Here is a 22,628-nt window from a genome sequence, read left to right as displayed (position 1 = left end):
CCCACACCTCCACCCCGCTCTCCCCAACCAGCCACCCCACACCTCCACCCCGCTCTCCCCAACCAGCCACCCCACACCTCCACCCCGCTCTCCCCAACCAGCCACCCCACACCTCCACCCCGCTCTCCCCAACCAGCCACCCCACACCTCCACCCCGCTCTCCCCAACCAGCCACCCCACACCTCCACCCCGCTCTCCCCAACCAGCCACCCCACACCTCCACCCCGCTCTCCCCAACCAGCCACCCCACACCTCCACCCCGCTCTCCCCAACCAGCCACCCCACACCTCCACCCCGCTCTCCCCAACCAGCCACCCCACACCTCCACCCCGCTCTCCCCAACCAGCCACCCCACACCTCCACCCCGCTCTCCCCAACCAGCCACCCCACACCTCCACCCCGCTCTCCCCAACCAGCCACCCCACACCTCCACCCCGCTCTCCCCAACCAGCCACCCCACACCTCCACCCCGCTCTCCCCAACCAGCCACCCCACACCTCCGCCCCACTCTCCCCAACCAGCCACCCCACACCTCCACCCCACTCTCCCCAACCAGCCACCCCACACCTCCACCCCGCTCTCCCCAACCAGCCACCCCACACCTCCACCCCGCTCTCCCCAACCAGCCACCCCACACCTCCACCCCGCTCTCCCCAACCAGCCACCCCACACCTCCACCCCGCTCTCCCCAACCAGCCACCCCACACCTCCACCCCGCTCTCCCCAACCAGCCACCCCACACCTCCACCCCGCTCTCCCCAACCAGCCACCCCACACCTCCACCCCACTCACCCCAACCAGCCACCCCACACCTCCACCCCGCTCTCCCCAACCAGCCACCCCACACCTCCACCCCGCTCTCCCCAACCAGCCACCCCACACCTCCACCCCGCTCTCCCCAACCAGCCACCCCACACCTCCACCCCGCTCTCCCCAACCAGCCACCCCACACCTCCACCCCGCTCTCCCCAACCAGCCACCCCACACCTCCACCCCGCTCTCCCCAACCAGCCACCCCACACCTCCACCCCACTCTCCCCAACCAGCCACCCCACACCTCCACCCCACTCTCCCCAACCAGCCACCCCACACCTCCACCCCGCTCTCCCCAACCAGCCACCCCACACCTCCACCCCGCTCTCCCCAACCAGCCACCCCACACCTCCACCCCACTCTCCCCAACCAGCCACCCCACACCTCCACCCCGCTCTCCCCAACCAGCCACCCCACACCTCCACCCCGCTCTCCCCAACAAGCCACCATCACTCCAGCTTCACTTCCAGCTAATTGCACATGACGGTACATACAGTCGTAAATTATGATGTACAACTGATTGCAGCTGTGGACATTATAAAGACACTGGAGCAGGTTATCATGCTGGAATCAGAGGAGAGCGCGTATCAGCGTAGCAGCCAGCCTGGACGAGGGCCGCTGGGGGGGGTCCCCATGACTGGGGGCAAGGGGGCCGCGGGGGGGGGGTCCCCATGACTGGGGGCCGGGGGGCCGCGGGGGGGGGGTCCCCATGACTGGGGGCCGGGGGGCCGCGGGGGGGGTCCCCATGACTGGGGGCCGGGGGGCCGCGGGGGGGGGTCCCCATGACTGGGGGCCGGGGGGCCGCGGGGGGGGGGGTCCCCATGACTGGGGGCCGGGGGGCCGCGGGGGGGGGTCCCCATGACTGGGGGCCGGGGGGGCCGCGGGGGGGGTCCCCATGACTGGGGGCCGGGGGGCTTCCTCCACAGCAGGCCTTCAGGGTGACGTGGCTAACAGAGTGAAATACGTAGTGAAAGAGGTGTGTGTGTGTGTGTGTGAGAGAGAGAGACAGGGAGATATAGCGGGGGAAGAGAGTGGGATTATAAATAACCTCCATCAATAATAAATGATGCTGTATTTCACATATTTGGAGTCTGGGCATGTCCCCAGGAGATGGGACGGCCCCCCTCTCTCTCCTCTCCCCCCCACATATTCACTGCTGCCATCCTTCTGTCATAAAGTGGGGTGGGAGGGAGGAGGGAGGGAGGGAGGCTGGGGGTTGAGGGGGTGGAGGTAAAGAGTCCCTCTCCTTGTAGCGAGCGGAAGCCCTCATTACTTATTCATCAGGCTGGCTGTCACGCTGCTCCACCAAGTCTGCATCATTACACCTCCATGCATTATTTACTGAGCGCGAGCGGACACAGACACACGTACAGGCAGACAAACACCCCGCTGTGTGTGTGGCTGCCACATGCTAGCAGAAAGACAGGTACGCAGACAGACAGGTACGCAGACAGACAGGTACGCAGAAAGACAGGTACGCAGACAGACAGGTACGCAGACAGACAGGTACGCAGAAAGACAGGTATGCAGAAAGACAGGTACGCAGACAGACAGGTACGCAGACAGACAGGTACGCAGACAGACAGGTACGCAGAAAGACAGGTATGCAGAAAGACAGGTACGCAGACAGACAGGTACGCAGCCATACAGGTACGCAGACAGACAGGTACGCAGCCATACAGGTACGCAGACAGACAGGTACGCAGACAGACAGGTACGCAGACAGACAGGTACGCAGACAGACAGGTACGCAGGCAGACAGGTACGCAGGCGTACAGGTACGCAGGCAGACAGGTACGCAGGCAGACAGGTACGCAGGAAGACAGGTACGCAGGAAGACAGGTACGCAGGCAGACAGGTACGCAGGCAGACAGGTACACCTGGAGCAGGAGGGAGGGGGGGGGGCGACCACTAACAGCTCTCACTCTCATGAGGTCTGGAATGTCATGGAGGTTTGAGATGGCTCATACGCACACAAATGCACACACACATGGACACGGACAAGGAAAGACAAACAGAATTCTTCTCTCTCTGAGAGTGAGGTCTGGTGAGGTCTGGTGAGGTCTGGTGAGGTCTGGTGAGCCGTTGTCAGGGCGACCCTATGGCAGGTTTCCTGGAGATGGGAAGTACAAATACTGTTAGTGTACTTAAGTAGATTTTTATGGTATCAGTACTTTACTTGACAATTTAAAAAAATTACTATCAACTTTCACTCCTTAAATTTTGTACACAAATATCTGTACTTCCTACTTCTTTGTGTGTGCTATGGACCGTTTTTTGTGTGTCCGGAATAAAGAAATAATAATAATTAGACTTTCAAACCAGGCATCGTACTTTAGTTTGTATTTGGTGACATGATCAATTCAAAAAAATATTTTGAAAGGCTGGAAGCTTAATTTTTTTTTCTCCAAAAAGTTGAAAAACTATTTTCAAAATAAACTGAATCTGCACAACTTAATGTTTGAAAGTTCAACTCATTGGAAGGAATCGTGGATGTGTGAAGTAGGAGAGGAGGATGAGAGGAGTGGAGGATGTGTAGAGGGATAGATTGTTGTTCCCCATGTGTGTGTCCCAGGATAAGAGAGCCCTGTCTTTACTGCTATTCAAGGTTCATCTGTGTCACACACAAGTAAATGTTACATCGATCCACTGATCTTCTGAAGACCCCCATTCACCTTACACACACACACCTTCTAAATATCCCTCCCCAGATCCTACCTCTTATTGGCCCACCATCGACCAGCCCGTTTATACTTAATAGCCAATGACAGTGGATCTATTGGCCCAAGGGGACCGTCTCCTCTACCAGCCAAGATACTGCTCACTGGTCTCATCCACCACAGCCAATCACCACTGGTCTCATCCACCACAGCCAATCATCGCTGGTCTCATCCACCACAGCCAATCACCACTGGTCTCATCCACCACAGCCAATCACCATCTCTGTACTGGTCCCAGATCTAATCAGTCCAGGTTTATGTTCCTATAAAAGATACACTTCTGTGTGTCGGTGTTGTTCAGCTGAGGGTCTGGGCCTGAGCTGGGATTGGGAGAGAGAACGTTAGGTTAGGGGTGTGTGTGCATGGGTCCTGTGTGTGTAGAGGTGTGTTTCAGAGAGAGATGGGTAAGAGGGAGGGAGACAGACAGAGAGAGAAACAGACAGACAGACAGACAGACAGACAGACAGACAGACAGAGAGACAGACAGACAGAGAGAATTTACAGATCCTTGTTTGATATGGGTTTTCACAGACCTTGTCATCAACGAACAACTGGTCTGATCAGGTTTAACAGACACATTGGTTTCTTCTCCTTTAATGACTTTTCAGCTTCTGCTGGGCCATACATTACCTTGAATGTCACGCCAATAAAGCCTTACTGAGCTGCCACAGGGAAGAAGAGAGAGGGGGTGGAGAGAGAGGGGTGGAGGGGTGGAGAGAGAGGGGTGGAGAGAGAGGGGTGGAGGGGTGGAGAGAGAGGGGTGGAGGGGGTGGAGAGAGAGGGGTGGAGGGGTGGAGAGAGAGGGGGAGGGGGTGGAGAGGGAGGGAGAGGGGGATAGGGTGGAGTGGGGGTGGATGGGGTTGGCATGGGCAGAGATGGTGGAGAGAGTAAGAGAGGGAGAGAGAGAAAGCATGTAATCACACAAACAGTCAGCAGCATGCCTGCCTGAGACTGCCCTCTGATGTCACCAGCCCTGAGAGAGAGGGAGAGCGAGCAGGAGAGAGGGAGAGAGAGAAGGGGAGGGGACCACAGAAGCAGATAGAAAGAAGACACACAGTCAGACGGTCAGAGCAGAGCGGAGCGGGAGTGAGTGAGTGTGAGATCCCAGCACCTCAGTCGCTGCATCCTGTGCTCCCGTCACAAGGACCCAGTGTGTGTGTTGACTTGCGCTGAGTTTCCAGCTCTGGTTCTGCTACGCGGCTTTAGAGGCAGAAAACACACACAGCCCTGCCAGCAAGACTGATGGGTAAGATCACTCTGGACTGAACATTGCTATCTGCACAAGCTGGTTTGTGTGTCTCTGTTAAACTAAAGGATATTATTTGACCTGTTTCTTGTGCTTTTCTGTGTGTACGTGTGTATGTGTGTGTGTGTACGTGTGTGTGTGTGTGTGGGCGGCTGAGCAGTAGTCACTGTGTTTATTGAATGGTGGTGATGTATGCTATCCCACACTCAGCTCCCTGCAGCCTTGAGCTGCTCTCTCTGAATGGAGCAGATGGCCCAGTCTGCTACTACCTCCCTGCTGTCAGTGGGGGGGGGGGGTGGGTGGGTGGGGGTGGGGGTGGGTGGGTGGGTGTCGATCTTAGTGGGTGTGGTGTGTGTCTGTGTGGTTGTGTGCCTGTGTGTGTGGACGTGTGTCAATCTGTGTGGGTGTGGTGTGGGTCTGTGTCTCTGTGTGTATGTGTGTCTATCTGTTGTGTGTGTGTGGGTGTGTGTGTGTGTGTGTGTGTGTGTGTGTGTGTGTGTGTGTGTGTGTGTGTGTGTAAACGGCATTCTCAGCAGCTGTGTGCTGGTACGTGTGTGAGCTGGAAGGTGAGCCTGGTGTTGGACTGCTCATGGTGCATCCCTTTTCAGCAGGAGGGGGCATGTTTGTGTAGCCAAGTTCTCCTGTACAGCATGTGTTATTAGAAGTCAAGCTTGATTGTTAAATATGAGAGGTTTCCCCGGAGTTGGACTGTGTCAGGAGGATTGTGTTGGGCTGTTTGGTTGGACTGTGTCAGGAGGATTGTGTTGGGCTGTTTGGTTGTGTGTCAGGAGGATTGTGTTGGGCTGTTTGGTTGGACTGTGTCAGTTGGATTGTGTTGGGCTGTTTGGTTGGACTGTGTCAGGAGGATTGTGTTGGGCTGTTTGGTTGGACTGTGTCAGGAGGATTGTGTTGGGCTGTTTGGTTGGACTGTGTCAGGAGGATTGTGTTGGGCTGTTTGTGTGCGTGGTGTGAGCGAGCGCTGGCTGGAGTGTGCCTGCCTGGCCGCTCCGCTCCGCTGGGTCCTGCCGCATGGTTCCTGTCCCAGACTGCAGAGAGAGAGGGGGAGGGAGGGAGACAGGGAGGGAGACAGGGAGGGGGAGAGGGAGAGAGGGGGAGAGGGGGAGACGAGAGAGATACAAAAGGAAGGAACAACAGTGGAGGACACAGGGAGGAAGAGAGGAGGATAGAGAACTGAGAGCAGGGGATGGAGAAGGGAAGGAGAGAGAGAGCAGGGGATGGAGAAGGGAAGGAGAGAGAGAGAGAGCAGCAGTCTGGCATTAGACTGGTCCACAGCTGACTGCCTCTACCATTTGATGTCTTTCTGTCTTTCAGTTCAGAACCAGGCTCCAATGTCCGTCTGAGAATATGAATTATGTATGTCCAATAATGTTTTGGAACAAGGGCTTGTTTAAATGTCTGGCTTTGTGTGTCGATCCTGCACTGCAGTTGTCAGTTACAAACAAGCTCTTACAAACGCAAACACACACACACCAGTCTGTCCTGTCCCCTGCATGTTCTCTCATTGGCTGACCCTGAACTTAAAGTGCTGAAACATTGAAAAGGCACACACAGCCATGTGCATACCCAACAACAAACCCTATTGGTCCACAATTACTCCTCCCACCCTTTCCCAGCCAATCATCATGCTTATGCAGGTAGTCGCCATGGCATTCTCTCCCCCCCCCCCCCCAAGATTACCTGTGTGGGTCATTGTTCATGTAATATCATGTCATGGATTCCACCCACAGTAATCCCTACCTAATCCTTATTACTCTGGTCTGTGGTTGTGTGTGTGTGATCTCCGTATTATGGTGTGTGTGTGTGCGCGTGTGTGTGCTGGAAAGCCGTTGTAGGGATGCCTAGGCTATAAATAGATCAGAAAGCCTGAAAAAAGATCTTCCAATGATCCTGATTATGTTCTGAGTTGCAGAACACTATACTGACCCCAGATCAGATCTACTCTCTCCATACTGCCCCCAGATCAGATCTACTCTCTCCATACTGGCCTTAGATGTGTGGGTATTCGTGTGTGTTGTCTGGTGCGTGGGCAAGGTTATGTAAAAGCATTCCAACTGTTTTGGCCTCACACACCAATTACGTCAACCCCAGTGACCCAGCCTGCGTCTCTTTCAGCGATGGCTAATTGCCTCACAGTGGCCCGATTCCGCTCTGCTATATGTAAAAATGTTTGTTTACTGTAAACACGTCAGATAAAATGTAATCTGTTGTGGTTGGCCTTGGGGTGTTTGTTCTGCTAACAGCTCCTCACAAACCGCCCTGGTGAAATAAAGGTTGTTTGTGGGGTTCCCCTCCGAGGCCGAGATAAGGACGAGCCCTGGAGCTCAGCGCTCCTCGTCTCAGCTGCAGAGGACGAGAGACACGAGAGACGCGGGCTTCGCCGTTAGCCGTTAGTGCTCCGCCTGCGGGGGTGTGCTCGTCCCAGGCTAGCATGCCCACATGCCTTAGCTTGCCGCTGCACCTCCACTCACCCCCTCTCCGCCCCGCTAGCGCCGTTAGCCTGCTATCTCCCCAGCCTGCATCTCACAGCACTCTCTCTGGTATGCTAATGTGGTAGCGTGGTTAGCCCCTGAGTGTCCAGGGCTTGTTTAGCAGTGATTACACAGCCTCCCCTCTCTTCCCCTTTCCTCCTGGTCTCTCTGCAGGGTGAGTGCCTGTAATTGGGGATTCATTTTCTCAGCCCTGCTAGGGTGGCCAGCCAGCCATTGATCGCTGCTCCTCCTGACTGCTCTCTCGTGTTAATGGGATGAGTTGGGATGGCACACAGGCACTCGGACGCGGACACACACATACACACACACACAAGCACACACACATGCACACACACACACACACATACATTATCTGTCACACACACACTCATATACGGACACATACAGGTGGTCTCTCTCACACACACGCACAGAGCTCTTGTAACATGGAGGTCCTTTACAAAGCAGTACATTGTGTATGAGATGTGTTTTAAAGAGGATTTAGAAAGCAGTACAGCAGGTCAGTTGACTGTGATAATTGAGTGATCAATACTATATGTTTTACTGCACTCTACTGTTTTTCTGCTTTTGTCTGAGGAGAGCTATGGAGATGTTCTGACTTCTAGAAATGAAAAACAGGACAACACTACCTCACAAACCATCCTAATCATCACCCCCCCCCCCCCCCCCCCCCCCCCACCACCACCACCACCTCTCCAAATACAGCTCATCTGTAGGATGGAACCGTGGGCGTATTCAGAGAAATCACCCCCTCTCCTCCCCCCTCCAGCCTGCCCTGGGGTCGTCTGCAGCGTGGCAGGGTTACCGCGGGAACCCCTTCTGTCCGTCACCCCGGTAACAAGCGTCTCTCTGTGGCGAGGGCGGAGCCTGGCTCGGACGTCAGCCCCATGCAGCACCCTCGCTCACCAGCAGCCCGGGGTCAACGGGTCACCGGGGGGCTGGGCCTGGCCAGATGGGGGGCGGGGGTCATTTCATCAAACACAATACCCCTCTCACGGTCGACGACCCGTCCAGTCTATTCTAGAACTCTTCGTGGAAGCGGAGGCTGGGAACACATAGAGGCTGTGATTGGAGGACTGGAAACACATAAAGGCTGTGATTGGAGGGCTGGGAACACATAAAGGCTGTGATTGGAGGGCTGGGAACACATAGAGGCTGTGATTGGAGGGCTGGGAACACATAAAGGCTGTGATTGGAGGGCTGGGAACACATAGAGGCTGTGATTGGAGGGCTGGTCCGTGTTTGTGGACGGGGGCTGATGGGGACGGAGCGCCCGGCCTGGATGAGCTCTCTGTGTTGGGAGGGACCAGGGTTTTGCCGTGAGACGGCGTTTGAATGGGTTCGCTCCAGAACAGAGACGGTGTTTGTTTGACCCAGTGTTTTGTGTTTATTTGTGTGTGGAAGCGTGTGTGTTTGCGGAACAGAATCACTTTGTTGATCCGCTTGAAAAGTTGTGATGTATGTGTTCATTGACCATGGAAATGTGAAAGATTGTCTTCGACAGCCAACCAGCCTCGTCCTCCTGATCCAGTCGACGTCTATGGATACTGTCCCAAGAGACTGTCCCAAGAGACTGTCCCAAGAGACTGTCCCAAGAGACTGTCCCAAGAGACTGTCCCAAGAGACTGTCCTAAGAGACTGTCCCAGGAGACTGTCCCAGGATACTGTCCCAGGATACTGTCCCATCAGTGCTGATGTGAACCAATCAGAACCAATTTCCATCAGAAAACAAAATCTAAAACAACAAAACACACACACACACACACACACATATACACACACCCTCACTCACACACACGTAGTCTCTCTCTCTCTCTCACACCCTCACACACACACACGTAGTCTCTCTCTCTCTCACACCCTCACAAACACACACGTAGTCTCTCTCTCTCTCACACCCTCACAAACACACACGTAGTCTCTCTCTCTCTCTCACACCCTCACACACACACACGTAGTCTCTCTCTCTCTCTCACACCCTCACACACACACACGTAGTCTCTCTCTCTCTCACACCCTCACAAACACACACGTAGTCTCTCTCTCTCTCACACCCTCACACACACACACGTAGTCTCTCTCTCTCTCACACCCTCACAAACACACACGTAGTCTCTCTCTCTCTCACACCCTCACACACGTAGTCTCTCTCTCACACCCTCACCCCCCTCCCCCCTCAGCTCCAGTCTGCCTGTCTCAGCCACACCCTGCTCCTGCAGGTCCAGGGGGAGGAGTAGGGTTGCAGGCAGAGTCCTGCCCAGTGCCAAGTAGACCACTGGCCTCCCCATCAGACCACAACAGCCAGCCCCCTCCAGCAGATCAGGTGGGAGGCCAGGCCCTCTCTGATTGGCTGCTGGTGTGCTGCTCTTGTATTGATGACTGGCATCTGCCCTGGCACCCTGCCTCGCGGCTCTCCCCGGCGGAAAAATCGATGAGAGAGAAGCTGGATATTCGATCCGGCAGTATTGTGCACTCTGTCTTGCGTTGGACTCCACCGTGTTTGAGGCAGAAAGCCTCCAAATCATCCCAAATGTTTTCCCAGTGACAAAAGTGATTTATTTATTGTATTTTTTCTTTCTGACCCGTAAGCGATAGCATTGTTATGATCATGTTGTCTGTGTAGTGGACAATATTCTATGTTGCGTAGTGGAGGAATAACCGATAAGAATGATGTCAAACTGTCTTGGCTTGAGGTGGACCACCTCTCTAATGGGGAGGACTGTTGTTAATGCCTGCATTTGTCAAAAACATAGCTTTTAAGATCAGACATGTATTACTCAATTTACAGACCCTCTTTCAGTTCTAAATGTAGGCGTTGGGGAAGCTGTAATCTGGAACACTCTCAGTCTGTCCATTAGACAAGACGTTTGGCCGAGTGTCTGCCAGCTTCTCTAATCACACTCAAGACACAACATGAATCTGCAGATCGTCTACATGTGCCGTCGTGGACTGCTCTGTTTTTTCCCAGTTTCAGATCCTTAGTTGTGGTCCTGCACAGTGCTTGGTCAGGCTGGGTGTTGTGGGTGAAGGGTGTGATGGATCGGCCAGTTGTGGCTTTAGTGTCCCCTGTCCTGGCTAGGCTAGCCCTGCGAATCAATCTCCATCAGCTACTCTAGAATGGTTCCTTCTGGTCCAGTGTTACACCTGGACACACACACACACACAAACTGTACTGATTAATGCGACAAGCAGTCACACACACACTATGTTCTCTCTCTCTCTCTCTCTCTCTCTCTCTCTCTCTCTCTCTCTCTCTCTCTCTCTCTCTCTCTCTCTCTCACACTCACACTCACACTCACACTCACACTCACACTCACACTCACACTCACACACACACACCATGTGCTCTGCGTGTCAGCAATTCCCTGCTGCTAAACTCATGTTGCAGGGAGATTGTTTCTGCTCTGTTGCCATGTAGCATCTCTGTGTATCCAAACTAGGACTCACAGGGCCCCGGACATCCTGGCTGTGTGTGTGTGCGTGTGCGTGAGAGAGAGAGGTGCTCTCCAGTCTGCTCCTCTGAGGGCAGGCTGGCCAGGCAGGCTGGTTGTGGTGTTTAACCTGGAGCCTCTCTCCTCTGGAGCCTCTCTACTCTGGAGCCTCTCTCCTCTGGATCCTAGCTGGGGTTTTGCCACAGTCAGCTGGGTCTGGTCCAAACCTGTCACATTCCTTCACTGTTTTTACTTAAGGGCAGAGAGGCTACAGATCAGTGGTTAGAGCATTTGACTGAAGATCGTGAGGTCGCAGGTTGAAATCTGCCGCAGGTCTTTTTGGACCAAAGCGTGTGCTAAATTAACAAATTATTGAATGACGTAATTAAAATCTGTTTTATTATTTGTATGTAAACTCTCTACATGTAAATTTAATGTCTGCATGTTTGTATGTAGTACTCAAGCCGTGTTGATCTAGCATTGAGTGTTTCTCCTGTTCCTCTCCCTGTTCCACTTCCTGTTCTCAGCAAGAGTAACTGTCTCACCATCAGTCTAATCTCTCTCCAAGTCAATAGATTCCTCTAAGCAGGAAGTAGTTTGCTTTGGGACAACTTCCTGTTGGGCGAGGCTGTGTGTGTGTGTGTGTGTGCGTGTGTGTGCGCTCGCCAATCAAACACTGGCATTGTCCTATATTGTCACCCGTAACCATGTCAGCTCTCCTCAAACACACACTTCTCACAAAGGTGCTTTGTGTACAAGGATGAAGGGGCCTTCACTGACCTTCTGTGACCTCTGTATGACCCCTCTTGACGCTATTGGGGTGTCTATTGTTGCTCTCAACCACCCCCCCCCCCACACACACACACACCATGGAGGGTACTTTGTAAGTTGGCTTCAAATGACCGAGTGTGTCAGCTGTGTGACACAGTGAGGCGCTATGTGACACAGTGAGGCGTTGTGTGACACAGTGAGGCGTTGTGTGACTAGCCTGTTCCTGTGTGCGCTGCTCTCATTAACACATGAGACATGTTCAACATCCACATTCAACAGTCTTGCTTTGTAATGCTGCATGCCGCTTTGGATACATGGCTGAATGAAAACATGAAAAAAAGGTGGACTAACCTCCCTCCTTCTCCCCTCCCCTCCTTCTCTCCTCCCCTCCTTCCACAGTGGACGTGAGCGCTGCTCTGCCCATGCAGGTGCCCCCCGCTGCCATCCCCATGGATCTGCGCGTAGACCAGCAGCCCTTCGGCCTGGCCCCCCAGCCCCCCGGGGAGGGGCCCCCGGGGCAGAGGGAGAGGCAGCTTCAGCTGGAGCTGCTCCACCTGAAGCAGAAACAGCAGCTCCAGAGGCAGATCCTCATCGCTGAGTTCCAGAGGCAGCATGAGCAGCTGTCCAGGCAGCACGAGGCCCAGCTGCAGGAACACGTCCAGGTGAGGGGGGGAGGGGGTGTGTGTGTGTGATGGAGTTTGAGTGTGTATGTGTGTGTGTGTGTGAGTGTGGGGTGTTCTATGCCCGTGTGATCAGCAGACAGAGCTTTGCTTTACTCTGCTATCTCCATGGGAACCTAGTGTTTGTGCTTGTGCATGGGAGGGAGATGACTCACTATGCAAACAGGCGTCCCTGCGTTGCCATGGTCACAGAGCCGGCCAATGAGAAAGAGGCAGCCCGGCCTAAAAATAGCCCTGTCTAAATGCTCCTATTGAAGCAATTCTGCTGTAGCGTGACATCTAGCCATGTCACGGCCTGGACATCTAGCCATGTCACGGCCTTGACATCTAGCCATGTCACTATGTCACGGCCTTGACATCTAGCCATGTCACTATGTCACGGCCCTGACATCTAGCCATGTCACTATGTCACGGCCTTGACATCTAGCCATGTCACTATGTCACGGCCCTGACATCTAGCCATGTCACTATGTCACAGCCCTGACATCTAGCCATGTCACTATGTCACAGCCCTGACATCTAGCCATGTCACTATGTCACGGCCCTGACATCTAGCCATGTCACTATGTCACGGCCCTGACATCTAGCCATGTCACGGCCTGGACATGGTCAAGTCTCTCTCTGCTCTGCATGTTCAGTGGAATTCAAGCTTCATAATCTGTAGCTGTAAGCACAGAGGATGTAATTGTTAACTCTTTTAGTATAATTGTATCACAGTAAAAGTTGTAAGAACTCCATCCCTCCTCCTCCCCATCCCTCATCCCCTCTCCTTCTTCCCTCTCCTCCTCCCCTCTCCTCCTCCTCCCCTCTCCTCCTCCCCTCCCCTGCTCCTCCCTCTCCTCCTCCCCTCTCCCCATCCCTCCTCCCCTCTCCCCATCCCTCATCCCCTCTCCTCCTCCCCTCCCCTGCTCCTCCCTCTCCTCCTCCCCTCTCCTCCTCCTCCCCTCTCCCCGTCCCTCCTCCCCTCTCCCCATCCCTCCTCTCCTCTCCCCATCCCTCCTCCCCTCTCCCCATCCCTCCTCCCCTCTCCTCTGCAGCACCAGCAGGAGCTGCTGGCCCTGAAGCACCAGCAGGAGCTGCAGGAGCACCAGAGGAAGATGGAGAGACACCGTCTAGAGCAGGAGCTGGAGAGACAGCAGAGAGAGCAGAAACTGCTGCTGCTCAAGAACAAAGACCGAGGACAGGAGAGTGAGTCTCTCTCTCTCACAGCCTGGGGGACACAGGGGACAGGAGAGTGGGTCTCTCTCTCACAGCCTGGGGGACAGGGGACAGGAGAGTGGGTCTCTCTCTCTCTCACAGCCTGGGAGACAGGGGACAGGAGAGTGGGTCTCTCTCTCTCACAGCCTGGGGGACAGGGGACAGGAGAGTGGGTCTCTCTCTCACAGCCTGGGGGACAGGGGACAGGAGAGTGGGTCTCTCTCTCTCACAGCCTGGGGGACAGGGGACAGGAGAGTGGGTCTCTCTCTCTCTCACAGCCTGGGGGACAGGAGAGTGGGTCTCTCTCTCACAGCCTGGGGGACAGGGGACAGGAGAGTGGGTCTCTCTCTCTCACAGCCTGGGGGACAGGAGAGTGGGTCTCTCTCTCACACAGCCGGGGGGACAGGAAACAGGAGAGTGGGTCTCTCTCTCACAGCCTGGGGGACAGGAGAGTGGGTCTCTCTCACAGCCGGGGGGACAGGGGACAGGAGAGTGGGTCTCTCTCACAGCCGGGGGACACAGGGGACAGGAGCGTGGGTCTCTCTCTCACACAGCCGGGGGGCTAACGCTCATATCAGACACAATGTCATAACAGCCCTTCCAGCGCTCGAGTGGCCTAGCCTGGGCAGCCTGACCAGAACATTACCGCTGGCTGGAACAGCGCTAGGCTATGCTAGGCAACACTAGGCTACGCTAGGCAACACTAGGCTACGCTAGGCAACAAGTCTGACATTTACAGTTTCCTCAAATGGTGGCCCAGCTAAACTAGCGTTTAGACCGCTCTGGAGGGTAAACAGTGGGAGTTCTGCTAAGTACCGCAGTAAATTGCCTGGAAGGCAGCCCCCATAAAAGACAATTTGCCTCAGTGGCAAAGAGAACAAATGAAGATGTCAGCTATTACACATGCACTGTGATTTAAAAAGCCTCTGTATTGGCCATAATCAACACATTCTTGTATTTGTCACCCTGCTCACTCTGAATGTGTCAGCCACCTGTTGTCAGCTGACAGTTTTCTCTGTGTCTTGGACACACACACACACACAACTTAGCTTTGGGGTTTTCTTTGTATAGACACAGACACACACACTCACACCTTGTACCCTGCTCTTCTCCTCCTCCTTGGGGTTATGGAGCCTGGGAAGGGATTGTGGTAACTGAGAGATCTATGAGGAAGAAAAACACCCACAGATGTGTGGCTGACATCACCTGAAGAGAACATCTAACTGTTAGTCTCTGTGGAGTTCCCTTCAGCTTCCTCCTGTCAGGCTGTTCACATCAACCAGGACCACGTCATCATCGCTGGCTTAGTCAGCAGGAAAGCCCCACATCAACCCTCATTACCACACTCTCCACCCTGACATCTTTATTTACCATGAAGGTCTATGTTGTATTCCACAAGCCACTGGGATTTGTAGTTTTCAGTCTGTTGCCCTCTGGTCAGCGAGTGAGCCCTTGGCTGGTTTTTGGTGTATGAGTACCATGCTGTATCTTCAGAGCATGGCCACATGAACAGGCCTGCTGTATCTATAGAGCATGGCCACATGAACAGGCCTGCTGTATCTTCAGAGCATGGCCACATGAACAGGCCTGCTGTATCTACAGAGCATGGCCACATGAACAGGCCTGCTGTATCTTCAGAGCATGGCCACATGAACAGGCCTGCTGTATCTTCAGAGCATGGCCACATGAACAGGCCTGCTGTATCTTCAGAGCATGGCCACATGAACAGGCCTGCTGTATCTTCAGAGCATGGCCACATGAACAGGCCTGCTGTATCTACAGAGCATGGCCACATGAACAGGCCGCCTCCATGGTCTTCCCTCCAAGGTCCAGCTGGGTTTGGAACTACAGGACAGTGTCCTCTGGCATCTCTGACTAAGGGTGTTCTCTCTCTCACTCTTTCTCTCTCTCTCCCCCCTCCTTCCTTCTCTCCCTCTCTATCCCTCTTTCTCTCCCTCCCTCCTAGGTGCGGTTGCCAGTACGGAGGTGAAGATGCGTTTGCAGGAGTTTGTTCTGAACAAGAAGAAAGCTCTGGCCCAGCGCAGTATGAACCATTGCATGCCCAGCGACCCTCGCTACTGGTACGGGTGAGTGGCTGAACGGACTTCCCTGTCCAGGCTCTTGCCCCTGGACATCCTCTTCTGTAGAGAGATCCTCTCCTCTCTCTCCTGTAGAGAGACCCTCTCCTCTCTCTCCTGTAGAGAGATCCTCACCCTCTCTCTCCTGTAGAGAGACCCTCACCCTCTCTCTCCTGTAGAGAGAGCAAGACTGTAGAGAGACCCTCTCCTCTCTCTCCTGTAGAGAGACCCTCACCCTCTCTCTCCTCTAGGGAACTGTTCTCATGACTTTCACATGTTAGTATAGGAAGGTAATAGATGGAATAATATGCATTTTTAAAGTTTTGCATATTAAATCTAGCAAGTCTTTAGAAGAAAGGAAATTAGTTGTAAATAAACTATAGCTTGCCTCAGCTGTTAAAAAATCTTTGGAAGCACTTGTGATGTCACGTGACTCTTCTTTTTGGAAGATTTGAAATGTTCTAAGCGTACAATTATTCTTATTATTATTCTACCTTGAAATTGGAGCACACAGGAATACTTGAAGGAATGAGGTTTCTCCTCCAAGCAGCGGGCCTCTTTGTGAAGAGTGATTGGCAGTTTCTTGTCTTTGACACAAGCGAGTTTGAAGCCAGGGAAGAAAGATAAGGATGCCACCTTTTGTGCTCCTTAAATATTTGAAGAGGTCTAGGCAGGGGAGCGATCAGACAGGGAAAAGAGTGAATGAATCTGAGGTGACAAGAAAAGACATGTTTGCCTTTTTCTGTTTCTTTCTCATCCTGCCCCTCCCTCACCCCACCTATCTCTTTCGCTTTTCCTATTTCTTTCTTAACTCTTGCGTCCCCTTCATTCTTTTAAGTGTCTCTTTTATGCCTTACTCAACTTCCTCACAGAAATCTTTTTTTTTTTTTACCAATCTCTCCAATTCCATCTCTCTCTCTCTCACCATCTCTCCATCCCTCTGGTCTGCTCTCCTCGGCCAGACACCTAGCCTATTTCCAGCCCCTCAGCTGTCTGTCTGTGATAAGGGAGGATGAAAGGAGGAATATTAAAACACTGACAGCAGTCAGCCTTCCCAGCTTTCTCCTTCTCGCGCTCTACTGGTGGCAGGGATTTTTTGACATCAATTTATTTCATTTCAGGAATTACTACAGTGCTTTTTTTTATTGAAGAAAATTTTATTTGCCATCTTCTAAATGACGGTTTGACGAAGTGCTTGTTGTGGATTACAGAGACATGAAACAGGAATGTGAAGATGTTGGCGAACACGGCCAGCGGGGGGAGGCTTATCTCCTTTTGATATTTTCTCGGCAAGCCAGAAACATGTCAGTCATAAATAAAAGACTGCAGATGGGAGATGGAGGGAAGGGCATTTACTGGGCTTGGGTGGCTGCCAGGTGCCCTGAACTGGCCCCCAGCACTGGCCCCCAGCACTGGCCCCCAGCACTGGCTCCCAGCACTGGCCCCCAGCACTGGCCCCCAGCACTGGCCCCCAGAACTGGCCCCCAGAACTGGCCCCCAGCACTGGCCCCCAGCACTGGCCCCCAGAACTGGCCCCCAGCAGGGCCGTTTTCTCCACAGCTGGGGAGTCGTTTTCTTCTCTGTTATCAGGTCCATGTTTCACCATTACTGACTTCTTAATGAAACAGGAGTGGTGGTTACAGGAAGTGAGATGAGACGTGTACACACACACACACACCCACGAGCACTACACACTTAAACATTAGACTAACAGGATGATAAATTCAGCCTGGGCCTCAACATAGCGTATTTATGATGGTGCTGTCAGGTTGATCAGATAATGCCCAGACAGGATCCTGGCAGTGCTGGATTGTTTACCAACAGACATCACCACACCCTCAGAGAGGCTGCTGATTCTATCAAGTCGTTCTGAGATACTGCAGTATCTCATGTGTATCAGCATGTCTGTCTGCGTACCAACGTGTGTTCTGTGGTCGTGACGGCGAGGTTTCCGATGACGACGTTCTCAGTTCACGCTCCTCCTCACATCAGGGACCTGTGTCAAACAGGATGTCATCAAGACTGTGTGCATTATGTTCCTTCCTCTTGGACAGGAAAGCCGAGCTGGCTGTTTCCTGCCTCAGACCTCTTCTCTCTGTCTCCACAGGAAGACCCAGCACAGCTCACTGGACCAGAGCTCCCCTCCTCAGACAGGGATGTCCACTTACAACCACCCTCTCCTGGGGATGTACGACTCCAAAGACGATTTCCCCCTCCGCAAGACAGGTAGGACCCCGCCACTGACCCCTGAACCCCTGACCCCTGAACCCCTGAACCCCTGACCCCTGAACCCCTGAACCCCTGTCCTCTCAACTGGTGGTGGAAGTTTCTGAGAATGACAGACCCCCCTCACATTATATCATGCCATTGTGGGTAAAGTAATATACAGGGAATTAAGGACGACACCTCTTTGCAGTTCCAGATTACACATCAACACCATTTCACGTCCATGTTCAATTATATTATACATTTAGTCATTTAGGGCTAACGTTCTGCTCAGAGAATGTTTTGAAGTTTGACTGCATTAAACTGTGCAGTCAAACGATTAACCGGAAGGTACTGGCCTTTTGCGAGACTTGCACAAACCCAAACTGTGGTGGGTATAAAGTCTGTTGTGTAAACCCCAGTGCAGCACTCCTTCTCTCCCTGGGTGATGTGTGGCTGGCCTGTGATTATTCACTTAGCCTCTGGGCTGCTTGGCAGTCTAACATCCAGTTCTCCCTGCCGGAAGCCCTGTCAGGCCCCAGCGCGGCTGCCCTGTCCAGGTCCAAACACAAGCAACATGACTCAAACATGACTGGGCCTAGATCACAGCCCTGTGGAACACCTGAACAGTCTCTGAATGTCGTAGTATCAGAGAGGAGAGTTGAGCATGACTAGTGTCAGTCGTAGTATCAGAGAGGAGAGTTGAGCATGACGTGTTTGGGGAGAATGTTGCCGTTTGCTTTTAAGCTCTAGAGATAGGTGAGCCATATTACGCACACGCACACGCGCACACATGCAAACACACACTCACACATCTCTAAATGGGGTGTGATCTGACTGACCAGATAACATCCTAAACGAGGAAGTTGGGTGAAATGCTCTCGGTATCAGTCGACAGCCGTGGTGATTGACGTCATGGGTGACGTTGTGAAGTATTTGCCATGGGATCGCAATCTATTCATGCAAATATGGAGAAGTTGTTTCTGGAATTTTAGACCAGTATTTCCTTGTGTGATATTTACACCGTGTTGTCATGTGAGACTATGTGCTGTTGATGTAGCCAGTGCCATTGACAGTCTACATTTTAATGTAACTATTAGAATTCCCTTTTGTGGCCAAAAAGTCCAAACTAATATGCATATAATATAATGAAAACCCCTAATCATTAAAGGCAGCTGGTGGACAACAGCTTAAGTATTTCCAAGTTCAGAACAGATGTGGACTACCCTGTTAAGAACCAGCTAGTGGTGAAAGCTCACTCCATTAGTACAGAGAGCCTTTGACTCAACAGGGATGGTGGGTAATTGGGTGGTTTTGGAGAGCTGATCTACACACACCGAGCGATGCTGGGACCTTCTGGGTAGAGGAGAAGGCCAACACTATGATCTGGAGCTGAGTGGTGGGTGCCAAATGAGTCTCCTCATATGAAGGGCACTGAGAGAGAATCAGACCAGCGGCTTCAGGTAGACTAGCCTGTGTGTGTGTGTGCGCGTGTGTGTGTGTGTGTGTGTGTAGAACCAAGGTCTGCACAGCCTCCTACAGTCTGACGTTTCATGTGATGAGTATTTAAGCAAGTGACAGTTTTAAATGGAATTAGGAAGATTTTCAATGCTCTCTGCAAGTCGTTAGTTCCCTGGCTTTCAAGAGGAAGACACAGAAACTGCTGTAATCAGCACACTGGACAAGCAAAAGCTTCCCATTGTCCACACGTACAGTCCACACACCTCCACCCCAATTAAGACTTATCTCACATCACAAGCCAGCTCTGCCTGTGTACTTGACATCCCCTTTCCACTACCAACCCACACTCCATCCTCTCTCCCCTGCAGCCTTGACACACCTTAGTTAAGCAGCGGAGCGTGCTGCGGAGAGCTCCTTATCAGGTTTGGGTTCTAACAGCTTTATGGGCTTATTAAAACGCTTGCTGGTTAAGACTGCAGAGTGTCATCCCCCCAACACACACACACACACACACACACACACTGTCTCACACACACACACACTGTCTCACACACACACACACTGTCTCACACACACACACACACACCCACACACACACACAGTCTCACACACACACACACTGTCTCACACACACACACACACACACTGTCTCACACACACACACACACACACTGTCTCACACACACACTGTCTCACACACACACACACTGTCTCACACACACACACACTGTCTCACACACACACTGTCTCACACACACACACGCACACACACTGTTGCGGCCCCGCCAGCACCCTCCGTCATGGCTAGCAGGACCGTGTGGGGGCTATACACAGCGTCTTATCACATTCTAGAGGATGCTTTGCCGCTCTTAACTGTCAGCGGGAACATGTCACCAGACTCCTCTCCCTCCCAGCACTGACGCTGTCTCAAACCACCCTCACTGCATGTGCAGTCACCTCGTGCTCTGCAAAAAGGAAAACAACCTTGAAGACCGGTTAACGGACACAAAGCGGACTGTTCTTGACCACACAGTCCAAGCTGTGAAATATCAACGATACATTTTGCACCTATGAGGTTGGGGCATGAAGCATTGATTAACATTAAATTCACTTTCGAAATTGTCCTTGGTAGGTCTACTAAAGGACTTGAAGGACGGCTTTTGAAAACTTCTAGCAGGCTAACTTGCCAGTTAAAAATGTTATACCTTTTGAGTTTGTCAGATTTTAAGGGCAGCCTTTTAGACCATGTTCCAAGTCTGTGAAACCTTGGTACCGGCGGACTTCTCTGAGCACACAGAGATAGTGGGCTCCGGATCAGTTCATCTTTTGAAGGACCACTCAGGACACATAACATTAGCATATTCATCTTCATTTAATCCCAATTCATTCTATTCAGACCGCCAAACATAAGCCCCAATCACGGTCTATTCAGCCTGCGGTGAAGAGCCTCTCCAGTGTCCAGGAATAGATGTTTTTTGTTCGCTATAGTGCGTCTGTAGCACGATCACATCAACACTGCTCCACCATAATCAGTCCCATTTCTCAACTGACGCAAACAGTAGATGACTAGTAGCTGTAAATATCGTTTGGAAACTTTGCTCTTTCATTTTAAAATAATCGTTTGATAAGATGTTTTTATGAATGAGAACGTTATAAAAAAATAAAAAAACAGCAACCTGAAGTGAACATGTGGAGTTATAATCATGTCAGGATGGATGGATTCCACAATCGGATACTTTAAGGGTGTGTTCACACTTGGGGGGTTTGGTTCGATTGATGAACGTGACGTGGACCAAAGACGTCTAAACTGTCCAATCAGGTTGCAACCTTAACCGTATGCCTTTTGTTTAGGTTCGGTGTAAAAAGAAATGCCAGTCCGGAACAAAAGAACCGGACTACAAGTGTGAACACACCCATGTTAGAATCTTCCTTCTCTGAAATAATATCATGGTAATCCACACAGATACACGGTTACATTTTTACAATCATATTGATTCCCTTAAATCTCTGTGTGTGTTTTGTAATATGGAGTCCTTATCTCTCAAGCTTGCTGGGATGAAGATCAATACATTTAGTATTAGAAGCCCTGAGTTGCTCATCAGTCAGTACACAGTGAGGCACCATGTTAGTTTGCGTAAGTGCAGAAGGAATACGTTGCCCAGCTGTGGACTGGCAGGGTTGTGTCTGTGGGAACATGCTAACTGAAGACATCAGGGTGGGGGGGAGACAGAGTTTCTGTAGCGTTGGTCGTAGCTGTCCTTCAGCACTCCTAATGACGCCACACACACACACACACAGAGAGAGAGAGAGAGAGAGAGAGAGAGAGAGAGAGAGAGAGAGAGAGACTGGTGTCAGCAGGACTGGTCCCCTGCAGTGTGCTTTAGCCTGGCCCACTGCAGGGGACCAGTCCTGCTGACACCCTTCAAAGTCACTGCGTCCCGATGTGACCCCCCCCCACTGGCTCCTAGCGCCTGCAAGCAGCCTGTAAGCCCCCCCTCTCCTCCTCTCCAGACCCCAATTGTGCCTGCATCAACACTTTCCCTCGCCCCTCCTGGCTTTCCTCCCCAGACCTCACAGAACAGACAACAACTTCCTCTCCACCCGGCCGCCCACTACACCTCCACCCACCTCCCCATCCCCAGTCCAGTCTCCCTCTCAGCCCACTACACCTCCACCCACCCCTCCATCCCCAGCCCAGTCTCCCTCTCAGCCCACTACACCTCCACCCACCCCTCCATCCCCAGCCCAGTCTCCCTCTCAGCCCACTACACCTCCACCCACCCCTCCATCCCCAGCCCAGTCTCCCTCTCAGCCCACTACACCTCCACCCACCCCTCCATCCCCAGTCCAGTCTCCCAGTCCTCTCCACAGCTGGCTGGCAGCCAGGGCCTGCAGGCTCTGGTCGTTGCCCACTCATCTGCCGTGAACGCAGCTCAGAATTTACAGGCTAATAACGCCCACTGCATCTCTCCTGCCCCCGCTGCATCTCTCCTGCCCCCACTGCATCTCTCCTGCCCCCGCTGCATCTCTCCTGCCCCCGCTGTGTCTCTCCTGCCCCCGCTGCATCTCTCCTGCCCCCGCTGCATCTCTCCTGCCCCCGCTGCATCTCTCCTGCCCCCGCTGCATCTCTCCTGCCCCTGCTGCATCTCTCCTGCCCCCGCTGCATCTCTCCTGCCCCCACTGCATCTCTCCTGCATTTCTGCATCTCTGCATCTCTCCTGCATCTCTGCATCTCTCCTGCATCTCTGCATCTGTCCTGCATCTCTGCATCTGTCCTGCATCTCTCCTGCCCCGCTGCTTTTCAGAACAGCTCTGGTGAGCTCACATCCCTGATGACTCGTTTTATAGGGTGGGCTGTTGGGGATGGTTTGGGCATGGCGGAATGGTAAATGCAAGTGTTTGTAATAGTTTTTTTAAGACGCGTTCAGAATTAGAAAATGTGTCGAGCGAGCCTGCTTGACTGGGGCGCGGCTGTGGCTCGGGGTAGAGAGGGTTGTCTGTTAATCGCAAGGTTGG

General features: G+C 52.8%; 1 protein-coding gene across 1 annotated transcript in view; it reads left to right on the top strand.

Annotated features, from left to right (window-relative positions):
• Positions 1-22,628, top strand: part of hdac4 (histone deacetylase 4) — a 96,002-nt gene that overhangs the window by 31,536 nt on the left and 41,838 nt on the right. The window contains exons 3-6 of the mRNA XM_067257289.1: positions 11,891-12,153; positions 13,209-13,359; positions 15,335-15,455; positions 17,554-17,672. Coding sequence (XP_067113390.1) covers positions 11,891-12,153; positions 13,209-13,359; positions 15,335-15,455; positions 17,554-17,672 — 654 coding nt within the window. The remainder of the gene's footprint in view (positions 1-11,890; positions 12,154-13,208; positions 13,360-15,334; positions 15,456-17,553; positions 17,673-22,628) is intronic.

The sequence above is a fragment of the Osmerus mordax genome, chromosome 2 (genome assembly GCF_038355195.1).
Source record: "Osmerus mordax isolate fOsmMor3 chromosome 2, fOsmMor3.pri, whole genome shotgun sequence".
In the NCBI taxonomy this organism is placed as follows: domain Eukaryota; kingdom Metazoa; phylum Chordata; class Actinopteri; order Osmeriformes; family Osmeridae; genus Osmerus; species Osmerus mordax.
The sequence above is the reverse complement of the archived record's forward strand: the minus strand, read 5'-3'. Positions and strand labels throughout refer to the sequence as shown.